This window comes from Suricata suricatta, chromosome 4, assembly GCF_006229205.1.
Source record: "Suricata suricatta isolate VVHF042 chromosome 4, meerkat_22Aug2017_6uvM2_HiC, whole genome shotgun sequence".
Classification (NCBI taxonomy): Eukaryota; Metazoa; Chordata; class Mammalia; order Carnivora; family Herpestidae; genus Suricata; species Suricata suricatta.
This window is the reverse complement of record NC_043703.1, coordinates 71,076,700-71,097,805: the sequence shown is the minus strand read 5'-3', so window position 1 is coordinate 71,097,805 and position 21,106 is coordinate 71,076,700. Positions and strand designations below refer to the sequence as shown.

The window sequence follows — 21,106 nt, the reverse complement described above, 5'->3', positions numbered from 1 at the left end:
CTTTCTCTCTCAAAATAAAATATATATTTATAAACACATATATGTATATACATATATACACACACACATAAATATATACAACCTCTTCAGTGTTTTGTATTTTCAAGGGATTTATAATTAATTTTATTTCTTTCCTTGATACCATAAGGTGAAGGACAATCTTGGCATTTTATATATAAGCAGCACATTGTCCAGGGAAGGGCATAAAATAGAACTTTAATCCAATTCATCACTGAGTAAATGAATCTGTAGATCTATTAAATTAGCCTGTTTGACTCAAGTAATGCATACCATGTGTTTTTCTCCAGATCCTCACACAAAACTCTGACGTATTGCTTCCTGCATTGGCCTGCTAGTCTGATCAGTGACTCCTATTTTGTTGCTCAGCTAAGCATCTGAATTTCTGACTTAGAGAAATGTCCATCCAATTTGGCCAAATTAATCATCATAATCAAAACTTTCTTCTTCAACCATCAAAGTCCTAGTCAGATGACACCTCCTCCATGAAGCCTCCTTGGATCACTCCAATTAGGGGTGCTAATTTGTCCCTCATGGCATTTTATACCATTTACATTACATACTTAACAAATTGACTTGTACATATTAGTATGTTTTTCAAAGGTAAGGATTAGGTGTTGCTCATTTCCATTTTCCCTAGAATATGACAAAATGTCTGGCTCATGCAATAGGAAATTAATAGATGTTAGGCTTAGTAAAATAAAAAGTAAATTTTGGGGGCATTTGGCTGGCTCAGTCGGAAGAGCATGCAACTCTTGATCCTGAGGTTGTGAGTTCAAGCCCGACATAGGGCATAGAGAATACTAAAAAATAAGTAAATAAACCTTTAAAAATTTTTTTAAAGTAAAGTTTGTTATGATACTGTTGGCTCTCCAATGAAATGATAATTTTTTAGCACATGAAATTAATGAACTTAGCACATGATATATTTCTGATAACAGTAGCAATGATGATAATGGATATAGTTGTAGGTTCATGGTAAATCATACCTTTAGACTGATGCCTATTTTTTTAATGTTTGTTTATTTTTGAGAGAGAGAGAGAGTGAGAAGGAGGGAAGAGGAGGGAGAGAGACACAGAATCTGAAGCAGGCTCCAAGGCTCTGAGCTGTCAGCACAGAGCCTGATGTGGGACTTGAACCCACAAACGGGTGAGACCATGACCTGAGCTGAAGTTGGATGCCTAACCAACTGAGCCACCAAGGTGCCCCTAGATTGATACCTCTTAAAGGAACCGATTAGCTAAGAGCTATATCTGACCTAAGCAGAAGAGCCAAAACAGAGATTAAAGATGGCGAAAGTGATCCAAGAACACTAGAGACTAGATGTCTGACCAACTTCCCACAAAGAACACAGAGGAGATTTTATATATCCAGTCAAACTTCAGAGGTTTGGAAAACTATGGGTAAGAGAAATCCGAGTTCAGTATGCTGCAAAGGCTGACAAATTTGGGAAGTGAAGAATGGCGGGCTCACTAAATGGCACTAAAAAGGCAAACGATTCCAGTGTTTTCGAATGGTCACCATGTGGCTGCGGCTTTCTCTGTTGAGAATTTTACCCTGAGGTCAAGCCACATAGCAAAGCATTTGCAGATGTAAGAAAAAAATGTTGATGAAGGGTAAAATAATTTGAGACAGTGAAAAGCAGTCTTATAATAACGTGTTAAGTTGGAAGAGAATTGTGAGATGCTCCAAACACATGGTCTAAAGGAGATCTGATGGGCGATGTGATCCCTGGGGAGGCTATTTGCTCTTGGGAAAGATCAAGATTGAGAACAGTGGGGGGAAATGCTGTATAATATTCCTCTTCATGAAGCCACTGAATAAGGGAAAAGCGATAAACAAAGGTTCTTTCATTTGGGACAGTGTCTATTGCTTCACTGGCTTAACTTAACGAAACTGGGGTCTGCTAACAGAATAGTTTCCAAAAGCTGTCAAGAAATTGTAAACTGGTTGATGGGAAGAGGTTATAGTTGAAGTGAGTGCCTTGAAACTGTGCCGAAAACACATGTATTTCTAAACATTTAAAAACACAAAGCATTCTCGTGCCCTTCAACTGTGAACTTTGTTCTAATGAAGTATTTCAAGATGATTCAGGCACTTACAAAACGCATCAAGAGGTGCTAAGTCCATAGTTATCCATAGTTGATAGCTAACGTTGTATAGTTAATATCTATAAATTATAAATCCACACATATGCATGGAAACACACACACACACACATATTCATTCCTGCTTCAATGCATTCTTGTGACATGTTCCAATTTGCCACAGCCCCTCCGTGAGGTTGGATGCATAGATACTGCAGAATAGAGCTATTCATCCAAAGTGGCCATTCTGTGTATAGTGAAGGAGTGTTTCTATGACTGGTAAAATATTAGTACTGCATTGCATAGAGGCTAAAGTCTAGAAAGTGTTTTCCATCAGCAGAAGACTAAATAATGGGAATATATACCATAGTATAGGGTATGAATGCTAAAAAGAATGAGGCAGGACATTATGTGTGGACATAGAAAGACCTCAAAGATACAGGGTGATCAAAGCAAGTCATAAAACACATAGCATGATCTCAACTCAAATTCATCTTAGAGATGCTGGCTTTTCTCTCTCTCTCTCTCTCTCACTGGCACAGAGTTTGCTTTTAGTGAATAGCTATTGAATGGAATGAATGACTGAATCCCATTTATTATTCACTCCACATGTATGTATGCCCTAAATTTGTATATATGCACATACATAGGCCAAAAGCAGTAAAGTTGTTGACAAAATACAAACCAAATACTTGACATGTGTTAATTCTCCATTAGGACATTTTTTATAGCTTATGCTCTTTCCATACTTGGTGATCTTTTGCAATGAAAATGTATTCACATATTATATAATTAAAAAAAAGATGGTTTTAAAAATGAAATTATGGGGGGGCGGTGCCTGGATGGCTCAGTCGGTTAAGTGTCCAAATTCAGCTCAGGTCATGATTTCATGGTTTGTGGGTTTGAGCCCTATGTCCGGCTCTGTGCGGACAGCTCAGAGCCTGGAGCCTGCTTTGGATTCCGTGTCTGCCTCTCTCTCTGTCCCTCCCCCACTCATGCTCACTTGCTCTCTCAAAATAAATAATAAACTTAAAAAAATGAAATTACAGGCCTCTTTACCATCAGCAAAGAGTCACTGAATGGAAGTTTAAAAGGTATATAATACACACACATACCCACACATCTCCAAATACTTTAACATTTGTAAAACTTTAAATTTTTTTAATGTTTATTTATTTTTGAAAGAGTGTGTGTGAGCAGGGGAGGGGCAGAGAGAGAGAGGGAGTCACAGAATCCGAAGCAGGTTCCAGGCTCTGAGCTGCCGGCACAGAGCCCGACGTGGGGCTTGAACTCATGAGCCATGAGATCATGACCTGAGCCAAAGTTGGATGCTTAACTGACTAAGCCAAGCAGGTGTCCCCATTTGCAAAACTTTAATATTGACTATGCATACAATGATGAAATATTTTTGAAGCAAGAAAAGTAGATTTATACTTCACAACAATTTATAATTTTGGATTAAAGCAATAAAAGGCTAAACCAGGGTTGCCTGGGTGGCTCAGCTGGTTAAGCATCCAGCTTTGGCTCAAGTCATGATCTCACTGTTTGTGAGTTTGAGCCCCGCATCGACCTCTCTGCTATTAGCGTGGAGCCAGCTTCGGACCCTCTGCCTCTGCGCCCCCCAAATAAATAAACATTTTTAAAAAACTAAAAAAAAGGCTAAACCAAAATCCATTCCATCAGAAAACTGGGCCCCTAGAGAATGCTTGTGTGTGTGTGTGTGTGTACATGATATACGTTTAGCATGCTTTATTTTTCAGTGATTCAGTGATGGCTGGTTCAATTATGAGGAACTTGAATGAGATGGCTAAACTAATTTACAATCTAATTGTTTAAAGCTCCTTACTAGCAGGAAATAATGCAAAAATGAAGTCCTCACTTGAATATGAGGTGGTGGAGGAATGAACTTTCTCAGTCTGACTGCATTTAGTCATGTCAGCAATGGCAAATTCATGGACTAGGTTATCTACAAATACATTTGTTTGCATATTTTCCTTAATTGGATCAGGACTCCCCAGCTGCCTTGCTGTCTGTTACCGTGGGTCTGGGTTAAACTGTTTCAAGTTTGTACTTGGGGGGAAGAGGGGTTTCCAAAGTAAATTCTGGACACATGAAATAGAAAAACCTCATTTAATCATTCTGCCAGGAGACGGAGGCGTAAAATGATCGAAGGTAGATAGTCAGGCAGTCTTCAGTACAAGCAGCAAACTGTAGATTGGGGATGGAGACGCCTTCCATTCTAAGCGCCCAGACAGTGGCTGTTAGTTTCAGGGCTGGTGACTTTGGACACGGTTCAGTCCTGAGATCTCTGGGGGGGACTGTTGGGAGGGGCTGCCCTCTCTCTTTCCCCATCGTACCCCCATATGTCTCAATTTCTCTTCTCTTTGTTTTTCTTCATTCCCCCGTTCTTTTTCTCTGCTACTGGTTCCTCAAGCACTGGCCGGCAGGCTGCTGATCTTGGCCATGCTCAAACTCCAGTTCCGTGCGTTGCAAGAGGTCACAGAAAGAATCAAAAGACGAGGTTTGTTCACAGTCAAAGGCTTTAATGGGTATACAGTTTCTGTGTGAGCTGCTGAGAAAGGTCTGAAACTAGACAGTGTTGATGGTTGCACAACATTGTGAATATGCTTCGTGCCCCTGAATTGTACACGCTAACAATTATATGTAAATTTTATGCTATGTGCATTTTGCCACAATAAAAAAAAAAGGTGGGGGAGGCTCTTTCTAAAGTGATGCTCGCATTCTTAAGTTCATTTTTATTTCTTATGGTCTAAATTTTTCATTTCATTTGAAAATCAAGAGGACTTTCAAAAAGACACAAAAGACTCAAATGCCCACAGGCAGCCCTGCTATTTCTGAGTGGGTTGACGCTGCCTGCCTTGTGGACCCTCCGGCTAGGTCTTGCCTGGCTCTCACGCCTTTCCGGAGGCATTTCTGGGCTGATTGGGGCTGAGGATGCTGTACTGGAAAGTGCGTCCAGGAAATTTCCTTTGGGCAAAGCATTAGGGTATGATTAGCTACATATGTACATACATACAAAACCTAAATAAACAGGACAGTATTTCAGTAAGGAGTTACATTTGTGTGTCAAGATTGATTCTCCATAAATAACTTCTAGCGACTTTCAATACAAAAACGGGACTCTACCCACGGGTTCTTTTACTTTTCTGGGAGTAAACCATGGAGCTCTACATGTGTACGGCTTAGTCTCACTGAACCAGCCAGACATTAACAAGCAACTGCAGAATCACACGAAGTGTCAGTCTCCATTTCTTCGCCATCCAGGCTGTGATCAAAGTCAGGGTTCCTCTTTCGTCGGAGGCTGGGCTCACAGCTCTGAACTCCAGCTGTGCCCACCCAGGAGAGGTTTTCCCTGCTGCCACCTCACTGTGTGCTCTTTCCTTAATGCCACTCCTTTCTCCTCACCTAAATGGAAGTTGATCCTTAGAAAAGAACGGAGTTTTGGTTCTGTGACATATTCAGAAGGCCCCCTAGGCTTATATTGTTGTCTGGGGCACAACTAAACCTTGGATTTGGTGTCAGCGATCTAGTGGTGGCAGGAAAGATGTCCCTTTCAGGTCATTAGATAAATAGTCCTAGTAACCAAGATCCAATTCAGGAAGCAGTAACAATCAGCGGGTCAGAGTGATTCTCTCCCACTCCGGCCCCAGGCTACTTAAGAGCAAATTTACTCTTTCTAAACTTTTTGTTACTGCATCACCGCGCTCTAACCTTAAACTATTCTGAACCGTTTTACTGCTGTAGAAATGTAATTTAAGCCAGAGTTCATTGACCTGACGGGCTGCTCGGTTTAGGAGAGGCTTTACTAGAAACATCTCAGAGTGGCATTGTTTTCTGTGCTCTCAAATATTTTCAAAGGAAAATGGTTACTTTTTCTAGCATTTGAATGACTTTTTCAGGAATCCCATTTTCTCTGCACAATCACTGGGGAGGTGGGGGTCTGCACTTGAATCGATGCAAAACTACGCTAGGCCAGGCTTCTGGACCTGCCCCGCACCCTCCTCTGGTGGCCCTACTGGGCCATGGCCTCCATCTGCAGTGCTTGCTCCACTGTGTCACAGCTTTGCACGTTTTTAGATGCTCCGTGGAGAATCTGGGAAGAGCGTGAGGTAGAAAGGGGGCTTTCTGATCATTCTGAAGGAATTGCCGGTCCCTTGAGAAGGTGGCTGGAGAAGTGATGAAGAGGAGGTCCATTGTCCCAAGGCTGGGGGCAAACTCTTTAAATTTTCAACCCAATGGAAATGGATGTTTCTTAGATGAGCTTTGCTGCCTGTATATACTCCTGAGAAGCAAATCATACTCAAAACAGCCACGGGCCAGTACAATTCATTCCTAACTTGTTATTGGTCCTTGCGTTTGTCTTTCCTGTCTGGTCCTGGATATCTTACTCACTTTAGCCAATCAATTCTCTCTCCACCTGTCTTTTCAAGGTAAATATGTCTCAGACTACCCTTCTCTCTCGCCGCTCTGCATAGATTACTTCCCTCCTAATAGTTCCGAGTGGCTTCTTTCCTCAGCTCTAATTTGGAAGTTCTCCTGTCTTTATGCTTCTGGTACATCTTCTTTTCTTTCTCTCTTCCATTCTGTGTATTCAATAAATAATGAGTAATTGAGAATCTGTTGTTTGCACGACATTGAACTAGGAAAATTGAAGCACAGAGGATGTATTCTTTCAATTAACTAATGCATTCAAGATATTGTAATCCTGTGAGGGAGACGTATTTTCCACGTGTGCCATTGACTAATTCACCTTATTCCATTTTTAAACTCGCCAACCCTGGTGCCCAACAGGCATGAATGCGGTGCAGAAGTTAGGATCCATGGTTGTGGCTTGAAAGAGGTTGTTTTCATTTAAACACCTACCTACAAACTCAGTACTTTAGAGATTTGGTTATTTGGATTTTAATTTTCTCATTTACTGCTGTATTGGCAGGGCGTACGCAGCACTAGACACAAAGTATTGCCTTCTAAATGCTTGTTGAATGAGTAAGAGTGCTGCGCTGCTATGGAATAAATTCTGAACCTCTTAAAACTAAAAAAGTAACTGGATTAGGGTTCAGAATCATTTTAACCTGATATGGGGCATGGCTGCTTTTATAATATTTGAGATTTTATAATTTTTAAAAATTCTTTAACTGTTTTATTTATTTTTGAGAGAGAGAGTACAAACAGGGGAGGGGCAGAGAGAGAGGGAGACACAGAATCCACAAAGTAGGCTCCAGGCCCTAAGCTCTCAGTACAGAGCCCAATGTGAGGCTTGAACTTGTGAACCACGAGATCATGATCTGAGCCGAAGTTGGACATTCAACTGACTGAGCCACCTAGGTGCCCCTTGAGATTTTATTTCTAAGTAATCTCTATATCCAACGTGGGCCTTGAACCCACAATCCCGAGATCAAGAGTCACATGTTTCACCCATCCAGCCAGGCACCCTGTGGGCATCTTGCTTTAGAAAAAAAAAAGTTTTAAATATTTTTAATATGAGTTACATTTTTAACATTTAAGAAATAAACCACAGTCTTTGGAAAGCTTAAGATTTAACGGTTAGAAATGAGAAAGTATTGTTTTAAAAATATGATGCTAATGTCCCTGGAGTCATTAAAACTGGTGTCCATTTGTTCCCGGGAGCGATACGCACACACAGTCAGCCCCACATGCTCAGTGTGCAGGGTGCAGGCTCCAGAGACTGTCCAATCCCAGCCTCTGACCACCAGGCACTGGCTCTCTGATCCGGACTCAGCTATTTCTACTTTCTGTGCCTCCACATCCTCATTCTATCCTTCATAAAGCAGGCATCATAATTTAGCAAGGTTGTTACGAAGGGCAAACGATCCGGCATTAGTGACGTGCCCAGAAGAGTGTCAGGGACCTGGTCAGCACTCGTGAACTTAAACTAGATCTGCCAAACGCATCACCCAACGGAACCTACCTCCAATGACAGTTGTGAAAAGCAAACAAGGGACTTGTCAAGGTCACACAGTGCCTCGGTTCCTGGTGAATGCTCAAGACATTTTTAGTTACTAAAGAAGACCTAGTAAGAGATTCTATCTTCAGAGGTTTTAGAAACAAGCACACATAAAACTAGAGAATAACCATTCTGCGCCATGAGCTGTAAATAAACCAGACATTGAAGGAAAGGAAGAGTCCCGATGTACTGGAATGAGAAAGGAGGGTGCCCAGTGGAGGCAGCCTCTGCGGTTCCCAGGCCGGGAAATAAAGACCCTCCAGGAGGGGTGGGAGTCATGGCACCTGGGATCCCTCCCGGAGGCCTTGGGGAGCCGGCAGCTGGGCTGGGCTGGAGGCCACTTTACGGACAGAGGACGTGGGTTTGCTGGGTGCCTGCCTTCTTCTCTCCTGGGGGTTGCCCTGGTAGAGGCTGCCTCACGTTCCCTGTGCACAGGCTTTCCTGGGCCTGCGTACTTAGTACCCCTTCTGTTCCTACAGATGCTCTCTGGCCCAAGAAAGTACTACTCAGCTTTTGTCAGGATTTCCTGAAACTGCATTTCTTCGGGGTGCCTGGGTGGCTCAGCCTGTTAAGCGTTCGACTTTGGCTCAGGTCATGATCTCACGTTTCTTGGGTTCAAGCCCCATGTCAGGCTCTGTGCTGACAGCTAGCTCAGAACTTGGAGCTGCTTGGGATTCTGTGTTTCCCTCCCTCTCTCTGACCCTCCCTTGCTTGTGCTGCCTCTCTTTGTCTCTCAAAAATAAGTAAAAAACATAAAAAACATTTAAAAAAAGAGAGAGAAACTGCATTTCTTCTCTGGAATGGCCGTGCCCCACTGAAGGGTGTCCTGAAAGGAAATGAGGAGGGAGGAGGAAAGCTGTCCCCTTGCGGGCTTTCAGCAGGCATTTTATGGCCACTCGTCCTGTGCCCTGCTTCCTCTCCCATATTTTCTTTGGATTAGGGTGCGTTGTCATTTAATAAGTGACAGTGATGATGGGCCAGATCCTGTCAGTAACCCAAGGCCCCTGAAACCCTCTCCGTATATAATGTTTTTTGAGTCGCTGCGTGTCCCAAGTCTTTAAAGGACATGCATTTTATTTCCTGGCTTTTAAAATGTGAAAGGATTAGCTGAACTGATTCTAAACCATTACCTATTTATATTTAATTATCTATTTTATATTTGTAAATGTTACAGTTATATTTCATTACACATATTTAATTGTATATTTTAGTTTTTTTAATGTTTGTTTTAGAGAGAAAGACAGAGTGTGAGCAGGGGAGGGGCAGAGAGAGAGGGAGACAAAGAATCTGAAGCAGCTCCAGGCTCTGGAGACCCTGATCTCACGGTTCGTGAGCACAGAGCTGAAGTTGGACACTTAACTGACTGAGCCCCCCAAGTGCCCTTTTATTATATATTTTATATTTGTAAATATATATTTCTAATTACATTTCATTATATATCTCATTATTATTTAGGCTTTATTTAAAATTTATTCTCAGTAGAGCTTCTCAAAGACTTAGTATAAAGTAGATTAATTTTCAGTCTTTTCTAGGATGTGCTCTTGATGTTTTTTTCCAGTGTAGCTTTGGAATAACCAGTGAGTCAAGACATTTTGGTTACCTTTAATCTTTACTCACAGGTGTGTTAAAAAAAAAAAAAAAACCATGAAAGAACTGGTATTTTTGAAGATGTCTGCATGCACAAACACAAGGGTCATAGTCACGTGTCTACTGCTACGGCTGCTGAATCTGCTGCCTCAAATTAAAGATCTCATCTATGAAACTTTATAAATACTATATGCATGAAGAGCTTATCTCCAGAAAATTAAGAGATTCCTTTCCAAAAAGCTATAGTAGTTTTAAGGAGTAAATAAAGAGAAAAAAATGGATGACTTAGTATACTTGAACTAAAAAAATGCCAACAGTAGCATATTAGAATGCTATTTTAAAATATTTTATGTATCTTATACCCCCTTATAGATATTCTTCTCTTGGCCCTCTGAAGATCAAAGAAAGCAAGGATGAAGATATCTTTATTGGATTTAGAATTGTTTCACTATTGAAACATTAACTTTTCTGACACCTTCCAACAAATTCTGATGACTCATTGGCCAATTCCTATATAAATGAGGTAGGTCAGAGGGTAGCATTTACTCAGCCATAACTGCGGGCCAGCAAAATATTAATTGATTTAAACCTCAGCACATCCCTGTGTCGTCAGTAGTCTCCCAATTTTATCAATAAGAAAACAGAGGCTCAGAGAGGAAGGAGAAGTGAGTTGCCCCAATTCTCTGACCCATGAGGTCAAAGCTAGGATGCTATCCCTCCCTCACTCCTCATCATCTTTTTCCATTTGTAGTAACTGCCTTGGTATACCATTTCCTTGTCTACCCTCTAGTCCCAGAATGTTCATGAGCTTTTAAAATTGGTTCAACTCTAATTCTTTTTTAAGTTTATTTATTTATTTTGAGAGTAGAGGGGCAGACAGAGGAGACAGAGAATCCCAAGCAGGCTCCACGCTGTCAGGGCAGAGCCTGATGCAGGGCTTGAACCCACGAACTATGAGATGACGACCTGAGCTGAAATCAAGAGTTGGATACCCAACCAACTGAGCCACCCAGGCGCCCAATTCAACTCCAATTCTTTAGCCCACATCCAAAGTATGAAAACTGAACTTCAGCCAAATTTGCGTGTTTCAAAGAAACACCCAACATGTTAGATTAATATTTTGTAAAATGTTTTTGGTGATCAGGTTAGTTGGGGGAATACTGTAAAGCAGTTTGCCTGGTTTCTTTAGCATAGGACTTCTTGGGGTCTTTAATATACTAATGTGAACTCTGAATCTCTAAAGGGAGGCTAGTCCTGGTGCTGTTTCCCAACATAAATACATGTATTTATTCATGTATTCATTCATCCTTTTGTTTTGGTAGAATGCCGCAAGGGGTTAGTTTTCTATGAAACAACCTATCTTAATAGTGTGTCATTCGGACGCCTGGGTGGCTCAGTTCGTCAAGTGTCCAACTTCAGCTCAGGTCATAACTCATGGTTTGTGAGTTCGAACCCTGCTTCAGGCTCTGTGCTGACAGTTCAGAGCCTGGGGCCTGCTCTGAATGCTGTGTCTCCCTCCCTCACACTCTCTCTCTCTCTCTCTTCTCCTCCCCCACTTGTGCTCTGTCTCTCTGTGTCCCTCAAAAACAAATATTAAAAAAATTTTTTTAATAGTGTGTCACTTTGGGGAAAATCACTTGACCTCATTGGGTCTAAATTTTCTATTCTACAAATGGGACTAAAGATTTTTCCAAAAGTCCCTTTAGCTTTAAAAAATCTATGAACTCGTCTCCCCAGCCACCCCTAAGCCCAGACATTTGTCTACCAGGTGAATCTTGCAAAGAACAGAATACAATTTTCTGAAAAATACTCATTCATTCATTCATTCACTCATAAAACTTTTATCAATTGCCAAGCACCATGTCAGGTTCTGAGGATAAAGAGAGACAGAAGATACAAATAAGAGATAATGCACCATCTCCCCTCAGGATGAACGGGATATGATGATAAAACATGTAGTGAAAGGGACACATGAACTGATGATACGGCACAGTAAAAGAGCAGGGGAAATAGACATAGATAATCCACAGATGGGCTGATGATCACAGAACTCAGTAAGAGAGAAGAGAAGCATTCATAAATAATAGAGACCCCTGGAGGACCTGCCCCCTCTTTGCAGGAGTTGAGTAAGGCTTTCTGGAGGAAGAACACCTGACTTGGGTCTTAAAGGACAGGTAGGTATTAGATGAAGGGAAGGTACTCCAGGTAGCGGGGACACCAGAATGAAAGAAGCAGAGGGAGCTGAAACAGCATCATGAGTCCAATGATCTACAAGAGACTGGAGATTGCAAGAATGTAAGAGTCAACAGGGAAGGGTGGGCATGGAGTTGGAGAAGTAGAGAGGGCTTCCTCTGTCAGATGCTTGAACTTGGTCTTGGACTAGGGAGCCAGTGAAGACTTGAAACAGGAGAGGGACATGGTCACAGCCACCTCTTATCCAGCAAAGAGAAAAAAAAGAGGTAGATCAGTTAGGAGATGTTCTCTGAACCCAGGAAATGATAATAGGAAAGCGCAGGGAAGGCAGGACTTGAGAAATAAGTCCTCTTTCGTAGGTATAGCCTGCTCAGCCTAGAGAAGGACGAAGGGGAGGTCATCAGAGCGAATGACCTAGCATGCTTCTGGAGAAAAATGATGGGCTGCAGTTAGTTTGGGACTGGCTTAGAGGAAGGCCTTTCTAAGATACCTTAAAACCAGAGATGTCCTACCACAACCCCTTTCTGAACATCAAACTCCAATGGAAGTTACGTTCTGAGCGGAGGCCTCACATTGCCAGTCATTTGATCTAGTTTGTTGGGATACTGTAAATAAGTGGCAATTTTACTTTTCATTTAAATGGAATGATTAGGTAAAAACTAAGTTCCTTTTCATCTTGTTTAACCACAAAATTATGAGGCAGGCAGCAGATAGTGTTGCTACTTACCGATTTATGTCTGTTTTTAAATATATTTTTTTATTGAAAGAAAATTAAGACATGACCATTAGGTTTTTTTCGCCAGTATTCAACCATTTAAAATAGTCTTCTTTTTACCAAATCATTAAAATTGGTGAACTAAAAAGCTTATAGGGGGCACCTGGGTGTCTCAGTCAGTTGGGTGTAGACTTGGCTCAGGTCATGGTCTCACAGTTCATGGGTTCAAGCCCCACCTTGGGCTCCATGCTGACAGCTCAGAGCCTGAAGTCTGCTTGGGATTCTGTGTCTCCCTCTCTCTGCCCCTCCCCCACTCGTGTTGTCTCACTCAAAAATAAAATAAACTTTATTAAAAACAAAGTTATAAGCATGACCCAGGACTCTACTTCCAAGTGGTTCTAAACGTACAGAAAGGAACTGAGAGGAGCGTAAAGGGAAGAAGAGAACGATGAGAAAGAGGGAATTCAAGGAAAACAATCTCTTACCAGGTTCTTGCTGTATTTTGTGGTTGTTTTTAAACCAGGTTATCTGAGGCTCGGGGACACCAGTAGCACGACAGTCTAATGTGGTAGAGCTGCTGAGGGCCACCGTGTGGTCGCTGAGGTTCCTCAGGAGATGTGGTGCTTCCTGATCTAGTGAATAAAGAAAGGGAACTGTTATTACTCATTCCTTGTATTCCTTTGTGATGAGCGCACACCAACACTTCACATATAGAGGGAAACAGCAAAACTCAACTGTAAGGTTTCATCCATATTTTGGTCCCTAAGTTTCTCTTCTATGGTTAACCTACTGTGTAGTCTTTATTGAATTGCTAATGATCAATGGACATTTGTCAGAACACAGAGGGAAATGAAGAACAGAATCCTATATTTTTAGATTTTCAGTATCAAGGGATTTTGGCTGGCAAGCTAGTTTTCTTCTTTTTGTGAGAGCAGCTTTACAAAAACCTGAGAATTTTGTAGACCATTTGAGGAACTCAAAAAGGAAAAACACGATTTGGGATTTTTTACAGAAATCGTAGTATTATTGTGATGAGCTACTGTAATTTTGTAGGTAGTTTTATTAATGTGTTTGTGAGGGCATGTCCGTATTGCTCAGCTATCTGTAACTTAAATTGTTAGGCAGCAGACCAAACAGGAGAATTTCGTGAACGTTGAAAGCTTTATTGATGATTTCCTTCCTCCATCCCTTCCCCAGCGCAAGCAACCAAAGGATTAATTCAAGAGGCAGAGACAGAGGTTTGTGGGGTTTGCACTATATAATAGTACAAGTATTGTATTTTATATTATTTTCTCTTAAAACATACAAATATGATACAATACAATTTATTTTAATAAAATGCCAACCGATATAGTACAACAAAATGAATTTAATACATTAGGATGCAATACATTACAACATTAAAATCCCACATTGGAACAGCAGTACCCCCGAGGCCCCAATGAGTACAGTGTCTCTATTTAATGGAGTAGTCAGTCAGTCCTGCTGATGTGTATACATTCTAGTTAGGCGAGTGCTGCAGGGGCAGCTCAAGCTTCCAGGGTGAAAGAATGAAGGCAATTCCTAACCCTCCCGAAACATCCTCCTCTTTCCCCACCGACCCCCTCCCCCCACCTGGTTACAAATCCTGGAACAGAAACCAAAAGAGTTTTGGCGTGACTTACGCTTTCTGTGTCACTGGCTTCAATTAGACAGTGTGGGCTTTCTCTGAGCATTATGTACTTCCTCATCTTAATGTCCTAACACTGTGAAAGCGGCCTGGGAGTGATTATAATGCTCTAAGAGGTGACACTCTGCAGTGGCTCTGATTCCATGTCCCTGCAGGATTCTGCCGAGTCCCAAAACCTTTCTCTCTTTTTATTCCTGCGGGGGAAACTCTCAGGATTAGCATTTGTCAAAGCAATTGAGAAATGTCAGGTTAGAAAGAAGATGATCATGGAACGCGAACAGCATGTCGACATGGCATTAATGTGGCAGTGTTACTATCTGTTAGGAGGAAGGGGGTTCTCATTAAATTTTGATTTCCATAGCTCATTGCTGGTCTTTCCTCCCATTTTACAACATGAAATCTGTTGAAAAAGAGGCTTGAGAGGAGAGCCCTAACATAGAAACCCTTCTCCAGCGTCGAGTGGAAAGAATGACCATTGACGCCCCTCTCCCCTTCTGTCAGGGCATCGTTCCTAATCTATCCTGCACCCCACCCCCACCCAGAACCATTTCAGCATTTCTGTGTCGGCGTTCTGTGCATCTGTCTCATGGTTTTTCCTACAAGAAAATGCAGCCAGATATCAACATCTTCCATTCCGATAACTTGTACAGGCTTGATGGTTACAGTTTTGACATATTGTTTTTTAACACAGTAAAGACTCTAAACAGACCAGTGAAACATGACAAGATAACGAAGAACAGTGTATATTACTATTCAATGTCAAATACAGTGGCAAGCCAAATTTGACAGACCTCATTTAGAACTCAGACACAGCTCACTGAGTTATACCTTTAACAGCTTCCCCTATCATATATACTATTTCCCAGGTCCTAAGTAGGATAAAATAATCTGTCATTGCCCACAGGCCTTATTATAAAAAAGGAAGTCTGAACACAGGGCCTCCAACACTCAAATTATTATCATGGCTACGAGCTAGACACCAACAGACAGGACTTGGCTTCCCTGACAGGTGTACTGGGAAGTCCCAAACACCCACTCTGCATTCGACAAACTTCAGACAAGAGAGGGTGGCCAAAAGGCTGCAGAATGCACACAGGACTCCCCATTAAATACAAAATTCATATAAACATATTTTTCTTTGTACCCATTTCTGAAAAAAAAAAATGCCCTACTCTGTGAACAGTCTCATTTTTGACTGGTTTTTTCAATGACCAATCAACCAAGGAAGTCATTTTATCCATCGCCCTTCATTCTTATATATAGAATATAATCTATTCTGACATTTTAAGGAAGAAAGGTACATGGAACCCTTATTCTGAACCCTCAGTGGTTGGATGGAAATGGGTAGCTGGATTCCACAACCTGACAAAGTGGGACTGATCCTTTCACACTGAGAAAATCGGAATTAACAGAATATTTCTGCTGGTTGTCCATAGCCAAAGATCGCTCCCCACCCAGTTCTCCTTTTAGCCTTTGGTGTTACGGCCCCGGAGATCTGCCAGGATTCATACAGACCTAGTTCTCCCTTCTCCACTTGGAAGGGGGACTGAGGAACCAGCCTCACGTCCTCGATTCCAACTCCATCATTCTCCAAATAAGCTCTTTTTTTCTTTCTCTCTTCCCCATGATCCTCCTCTTCCTCCACACCCAAAACAGTGACTAATATGAAAGACAATCCACCCAACTGGGTCTTTCAAGACTCTCTGGAAGGACGAATTCCACAGTGAACAATGAATTACTCCATGGAATTCTTAAGATCATCTCCTGCAAATACGAACACCCCGCCCTTCCCCGCAAAACGCCCAACTGTGGTTTCGAGGGGAAGGAAACGATCCATTCCACGGGTCTGCTTTACCGTCTTTTCTCATAAGCGATCCCTCAGCCATTTTATTTGCCTTTTCAGCTTTAGTCCAAATCGAGTCCCCACGATCTGTGGCACTGAGGCATTGTTTCCTGAAGGAACACGCTGACTTAGAATGAACAAAGACGCCAGGCGAAAAGAGCCATAGGTAAAATTTCAAGATACAATTGATTATTCTTTCCTCTGGGCTGACCACTTCCAGGTTCCTAATTGTTTTCAGAGCATTTGGGGCTCCACGAAACTGGCATTCTGGGGAAATGCTATTGTTTACTCGTTCACATTTCACAAAAGCAATTCCCACGTGAAAGACAAGTTTAGCCGTGGGACAGAGTCTGTTACCTAAAGGAGGAAACAGTCTGGTGAGTTCCCAAGCCTGAAAAGTTGTCATCATGTCACCTTCAATGGAGCTGCCCGGCCACTGGGTTCTCAGCCCGGGTTAGTTTGGTCCCTGTAGGTTGTTTTCCAATAGTCCATGCAAGTCACATGTAATGATCAATCATAAATGAAAAAATAACAGAACAATGCATATCAAATTGGTGAAAAAGTCACTTTCCCCTCAAATGCAAGCTTCCAAGAAGAGATTGTAATCTCTCCTGATTTAAACACCGGGTGTATTTTTAAACAGCTCTGAATTCTGCTCCTGTGGGTTTGCCATTTCCTACTCCCCATAAAAATTCTATTACCATCTGCACACGGGGAAAGTAGGCTTTTTTTGATGGGGACCTTGAGAAGAATGCATTCGCCCTTCGGTCATGATAGCCTTGATTTCCTTGATAAACGGATCGTGGTTGGTCTCTGAATGCCATCAGTGAGACAGAAGGGGGTTCGTTAAAAGAATAACCAGGGGACAGATACATGTAACATGAAGGCAGGATCCACTTTTTTTCCAGAGGCGGTCAGTAGCGGCGGCGTCCACACCGAGGCCCTGTGCTGACTCGTGTCCTGGTGACCCGGATTACGAGTGGGCCGGACCCGGATGGGCATTCTTAATTCAGATTGTGATAAAGCTTTAATGCCTCTGAATGACACCAGCATCTTGCACTCCTGGGGCCCATTTTAGAACTCCAGTTTCAGATTAATGTGCTTAATGTGGAAAAAAAAAAGCATTTTCAAATAAATAAGCTTTATAACTTGCTCTGCAGGTGCTATTTACAAATCAAGAGCGGAGGAAACAGTACAAAATAAAACCAGGGCAGAGGTCCGATCGAGTCTCAAAGTCAACTGCACTCGTTCTGAGCTGGGAGATTAACTTATTCACATCCATCTTTGGCAGACACCAGCACACGGGTCTAAATTATTCAGTCTGCGGGAGCTTCGACACTTAAAAATACAAAGAGGTTGGCATCAGAGTGGGAGGAAAAAGGATCAGTCCCAGGTTCTTGTTTACCAGGCAGGAGAAGACAGCAAAGAGCAACAAAAAACAGAGAACGCACTGCAGGGATCCTCCAAATCCAAACGCGCACCAAGTTGGCCCCAGAGAGCAGAGCCCCCTGGCCTGAGTGGGGAGCCCAGAGCTGGGACCTTGGGAGCTCAATATCACTATCATCTCCAAACTCATTTTGGGAGGAGCATCTCCTCGGAGCCAGAACGTTAGCAACAGTGACAATAAATCAAGATGATATGAGACAACTGCTACTTTTTAATGAGTCCTTTAATGTTTTACATTATTTTGTGTGGTACAATCATTCCTTGTGCTTTTAAATTTGGAGATCCGAGAGAAAACAGCCTTTTTGCTGCAGTGCTCACCTCTAATTGTAACTTCTTTCTTCTGAAGGATTTCTTCCCCTGTGTATATGTTCCTGGCTCTGCAGGCATAGGTGCCTGAATCCTCCATGGAGACATTCTTGATGGTGAGATCGAGAGTAACTGAGTACTCTTTAGTGATGGCCATTTTTTGCTTGCTGATGCTGTGGCGTATGGTTCGGTTTTTAACTGTCCGCAGCAAAATCCAAGTAATGTCTCTGTATAAGAACTTGTTAACTGTGCAGGACAGTTTCAGGTCCTCTCCTTCCGTGGGCATTTTTTCCAAGTTTACGTGAAATCCGTTGGGCACGTCTATAAAATAAGGATAAAGAAGGTCAGTTCATAGAAGAAAAATCAAGGTGTCTCATTCAGAGACAGTCGGAGATCTTATGAACTGTTCCTGACACGAATTCTCTTGGCGTCAGCACTAAAGGGTAAGTACGCGTCTCTTCCTTTCAGGGGAGGCGACCGAACACAAGTAGGAGCCAGCTAAGGGCGCTCCATCAGAAGTGAGGCAGGAAACGCAAAGCAGGCTGATTGGGGTGGTACCTCTTCCTTGCTGGGGCAACTTGCCCCAAGTTGCCTCTCAACATGGAATTTGTTTTACGACTTGGAATGAGAACCATATTTCCCATTTCTTTAATTTGCACGGAACTCCTGCTGGTGAGTGGGCGACTCTAGGAAGTCATGGAAGAATTATTTGTACTAAAAACCAAGTTGGGGGGACCTGGGTGGCTCAGTTAGTTAAGCGTCCGTCTGCAGTTCAGGTCATAGTCTCGTGGTTCACGAGTTTGACTCTTGCTATTTGTACAGAGCCTGCTTCTAATCTGTCTCCCTCTCTCTGCCCCTCCCCTGCATGTGGTCTCTCTCAAAAAATAAATATTTAAAAGCATTCCTCTCTCTCATGGTTTCTCTCTGTGCCTCTGTTTCTTTCTAAAAAAAAAAACACCAAAAAAACCAAGGGTGGTTTGATGGTCAAACTTGTCCAAAGTATATGAGGAAGTCCCAGGTACACGGTAGGAAGCGTTCAGTCATGCTGGTCAACCCCACTTTAACCCTAGGAAAAAGACCAACCGGTTTATCCAGTTTCATACAATTGGCCGGCACAGCAGGCAGAGAAGAGCCATGGCACTTGCCCAGGTCCCCTTTCAGGGGGATGGCCCTACTTAGCCATAAAAGAATAAAATGCGGTCAACTGATCTGGAAGAGTTCCTGATGCTATAACGGGGGAGGGGGAGAGTAACTTAAAAAAATCAAGTTAGCGCTCAGAAACCTAGGAAACCTTCTCTGCCAGTGACTGAGGCATGAAAAGCCATGTCTCTCCTGTCGACTCCCAGTGAACCTTCATCTCCATCTCCAGCAACACCTCCTGAGCTCTCCTCCTCTGCTCTCTTAACCTAGACCTTCACTTAGCTTTTGCGCTCAGAGCTCCCTGGTCTCCTCTGGGAGCATTTCCCCAGAGGATTAAAAAAAAAAAAAAATCATTGGTTACTGGCCCCGAACTGACCTGCTCTCAAAACTCTCCCATTGCTTGTTACTTAGTGGTGTATCTGTATTTGAGCAAAGAACTTGGGCCAACATTTTACAAAGTACTTTGAAGATGAAAAGCATTATGTTCTGCTGTTATTATTATTATCCGTCGCACACAAAGCTATAAAGAAACCTTTAAACCTTAGGGGGACAATAGTCCAAAATTAGATATCATATCAACTCTTTCCTAAATCTGACTTTGCTTGTTTTTCTGATTTTTCTGGGCTTTGACTTTATTATAAAGTGTCACGTCTGAAGGAATGCCAAAGTATTCATTTGAAACCTGGGAGCAGGGGGTAACAGTGGCTTATGAAGCAGTCAGTGGCTGGAGAGAAGACCAGCAGAGGTTTTCCTGCTTTTAAAATGAAAAGCTAAGAATAAGCCAGAAGACACAGGAGCAGCCACAGTCCTTTTCAACACAACAATAAGGTGTCAGAAATAGCCCCTCTAATTCAGCATCTTTTTACACTTGGGCCATTTTCCAAGCCCGAGGAGTAAAAACATCAGCCATCAACTTTCACACAGATACCAGCGGCATTTTATACACCGGCCGCAGTCAAAGTCATTTCTTCAAAGACCCCGGGCTTTCCATTTATGAGGTCCCGTCCTGGTGGTTAGAACCCAAGCGAGCTCAAGTAACACCACTGAGATCATGCAGAGTTTCTATTTACTTTAGTGATTTGAAACTTCCTGTGGAAATAGCTCACAGGTTTCCTGATGGAAGATTTTGTTTATCTTTGCCAAGCACCACCAGGAATCTCAAAATAAAATGCATTTAGTGACACTGGGAAACCAGGGAGATAAGGCAGAGCTGTTCCTGCTTCACCCTCAGGAATTGCTCACACACCCAGAGTCGCGCAGAGTGCCAGCAAACGGCAAAAACACACACGGAGGAAAGGAAAAGAACCAACTCAGTTTTGAGGTCTGCTTCTCATGGGGCAGACACTGTTAGTGAAGTCACTTTGGTTCATGTTACCAGACCGCCTCTTAGAAACGACTATTTCTCCGGCTACCTCCTTTGGCAATCTCTTTCGATCCATAGAAGATGATAAATAAAATGTCCTAATACCAGTTAATGAATCCAGAGGGATTTTTCCTCTTAATTCATGTAATTTTTTTTTTTAGACTGAGTACAAAAACAGACCCATGAAAGAATTGCCTTCTAACGAAGTGAAAGCAAGAGACCTTCCTACACTTGAGGATCTGTTGCAGATTTTAGCACAATCCTCAGTGGCACCAACGAACACATCCACGGCATTTTATGAGATACCAGGGAGAAGCATCGATCCTTGCTCAGAAGAGATATCTCACTTAGCATTAGGTGCAAGAGTAATCAATTTACACAGGTGCGTATTAGGGTTGGGTGTTTTGACTTGGTTGGATCAAACATGTGAATTAAGCTCATGAAATAGACAAGCATAGACATCAACAGGTTGAGAGGTATAGTTGGTCAGGTCCTAATAAAGAAGGCTTTCCTTCAAGTGAGTGGTCACTTGAAAGTTTTGTTTGTTTCATGTAGATAGGATGTGCAATCGTGCAAGTGAACAGCAATGTTAAGAGTAGAAGGGGTGGAGGATTCTAAAGGCCACGCCAACTTGTTTTCATTAGTTTGGAAGGCAACTGTGTGAAGTTGTTATTACTATGTTAAGGAACAGGTGAAATGATTGAAATAAACATCAGTAAGGATGCAAATCCAGATCTTCTGATTTAGAACAG

General features: G+C 42.3%; 1 protein-coding gene across 2 annotated transcripts in view; it reads right to left on the bottom strand.

Moving 5' to 3' along the window:
• The window catches only part of FLT1 (fms related tyrosine kinase 1), a 180,084-nt gene that overhangs the window by 59,898 nt on the left and 99,080 nt on the right, over nucleotides 1-21,106 (bottom strand). For both annotated transcript variants that reach the window (XM_029936905.1, XM_029936906.1), the window contains exons 13-14: nucleotides 17,864-18,172; nucleotides 13,073-13,219 (exon numbers count right to left, since the gene is read on the bottom strand). In XM_029936905.1, the coding sequence (XP_029792765.1) occupies nucleotides 13,073-13,219; nucleotides 17,864-18,172 (456 nt within the window). The remainder of the gene's footprint in view (nucleotides 1-13,072; nucleotides 13,220-17,863; nucleotides 18,173-21,106) is intronic.